General features: G+C 32.5%; 1 protein-coding gene across 1 annotated transcript in view; it reads right to left on the reverse strand.

The window, feature by feature from the left end:
* Positions 1 to 459, reverse strand: part of LOC106469262 (insulin-degrading enzyme-like) — a gene marked incomplete at its 3' end in the record, with an annotated part of 60,151 nt that extends 59,692 nt beyond the window's left edge. Inside the window, exon 1 of the mRNA XM_022397735.1 lies at positions 291 to 459. Coding sequence (XP_022253443.1) covers positions 291 to 459 — 169 coding nt within the window. The remainder of the gene's footprint in view (positions 1 to 290) is intronic.
* Positions 460 to 806: the final 347 nt, after the last annotated feature.

Genomic DNA, 806 nt, shown 5'->3' on the forward strand with positions numbered 1-806 from the left:
GGAAACTAGACTGGATATACTGTAGACATTATTTTTTATGATCCCTATTTGCAGGTTTTTAAATTACCAATTTTTTATTTAACTTGTAACATACAAGTAGAAAAAAGTTCAATTACAATAAACACAAAACGTAAATTAAGACTTGCTAACCCTTGAACAAACGAGTGTACATTCTTATCTATGACATATAATCAACTTTATCTAACAGCTGAATAGTCAAGATTTTCGATATTTATCATTTTATGTTTAACACGAGAGGAGTAAAAGTGAACATTTCATAAAACGTTTACCAATGTGAACATCCAAAGCAGCTGCAGATTTTTCAGTTGTGGGATCACTGATTAACAAAATTTTCATTCCATTAGTTAATTCCAGGCCTCTATAGGATATTTTGTCTTCTTCTGACTTGATGATGTTGTCCACCACATGGGATATGTTGGTAACGTTAGGTTCAGGCATGGCAAGTTTCTCCTATATCATAAAAAAACAACAGACCATCTTTAATATCATCTGGAGAGATTCCTGGATATAAACGTTTACAACTATGCGAGTACCGGCACATATATGCATGACTTAAAACCTCATCTGATAAACTATTCTAAATTTGTGATAATCAGATACACTGACATCCCACGGATATTTATAAATGTCCACAATACAGCGAAAGTTTCTGTAAATGTTTTATAAAGAATTAAATGAGCATAAACGACAACAACGTACAACAAGTGAACAAGTAAATGAATTCACTTGTATTCACTAATAGAACAGAGAATTGTGATGGAGCCTATACCTGGCACGTTTCTAAG

Source organism: Limulus polyphemus, unplaced genomic scaffold (assembly GCF_000517525.1).
Source record: "Limulus polyphemus unplaced genomic scaffold, Limulus_polyphemus-2.1.2 Scaffold3383, whole genome shotgun sequence".
NCBI lineage: Eukaryota > Metazoa > Arthropoda > Merostomata > Xiphosura > Limulidae > Limulus > Limulus polyphemus.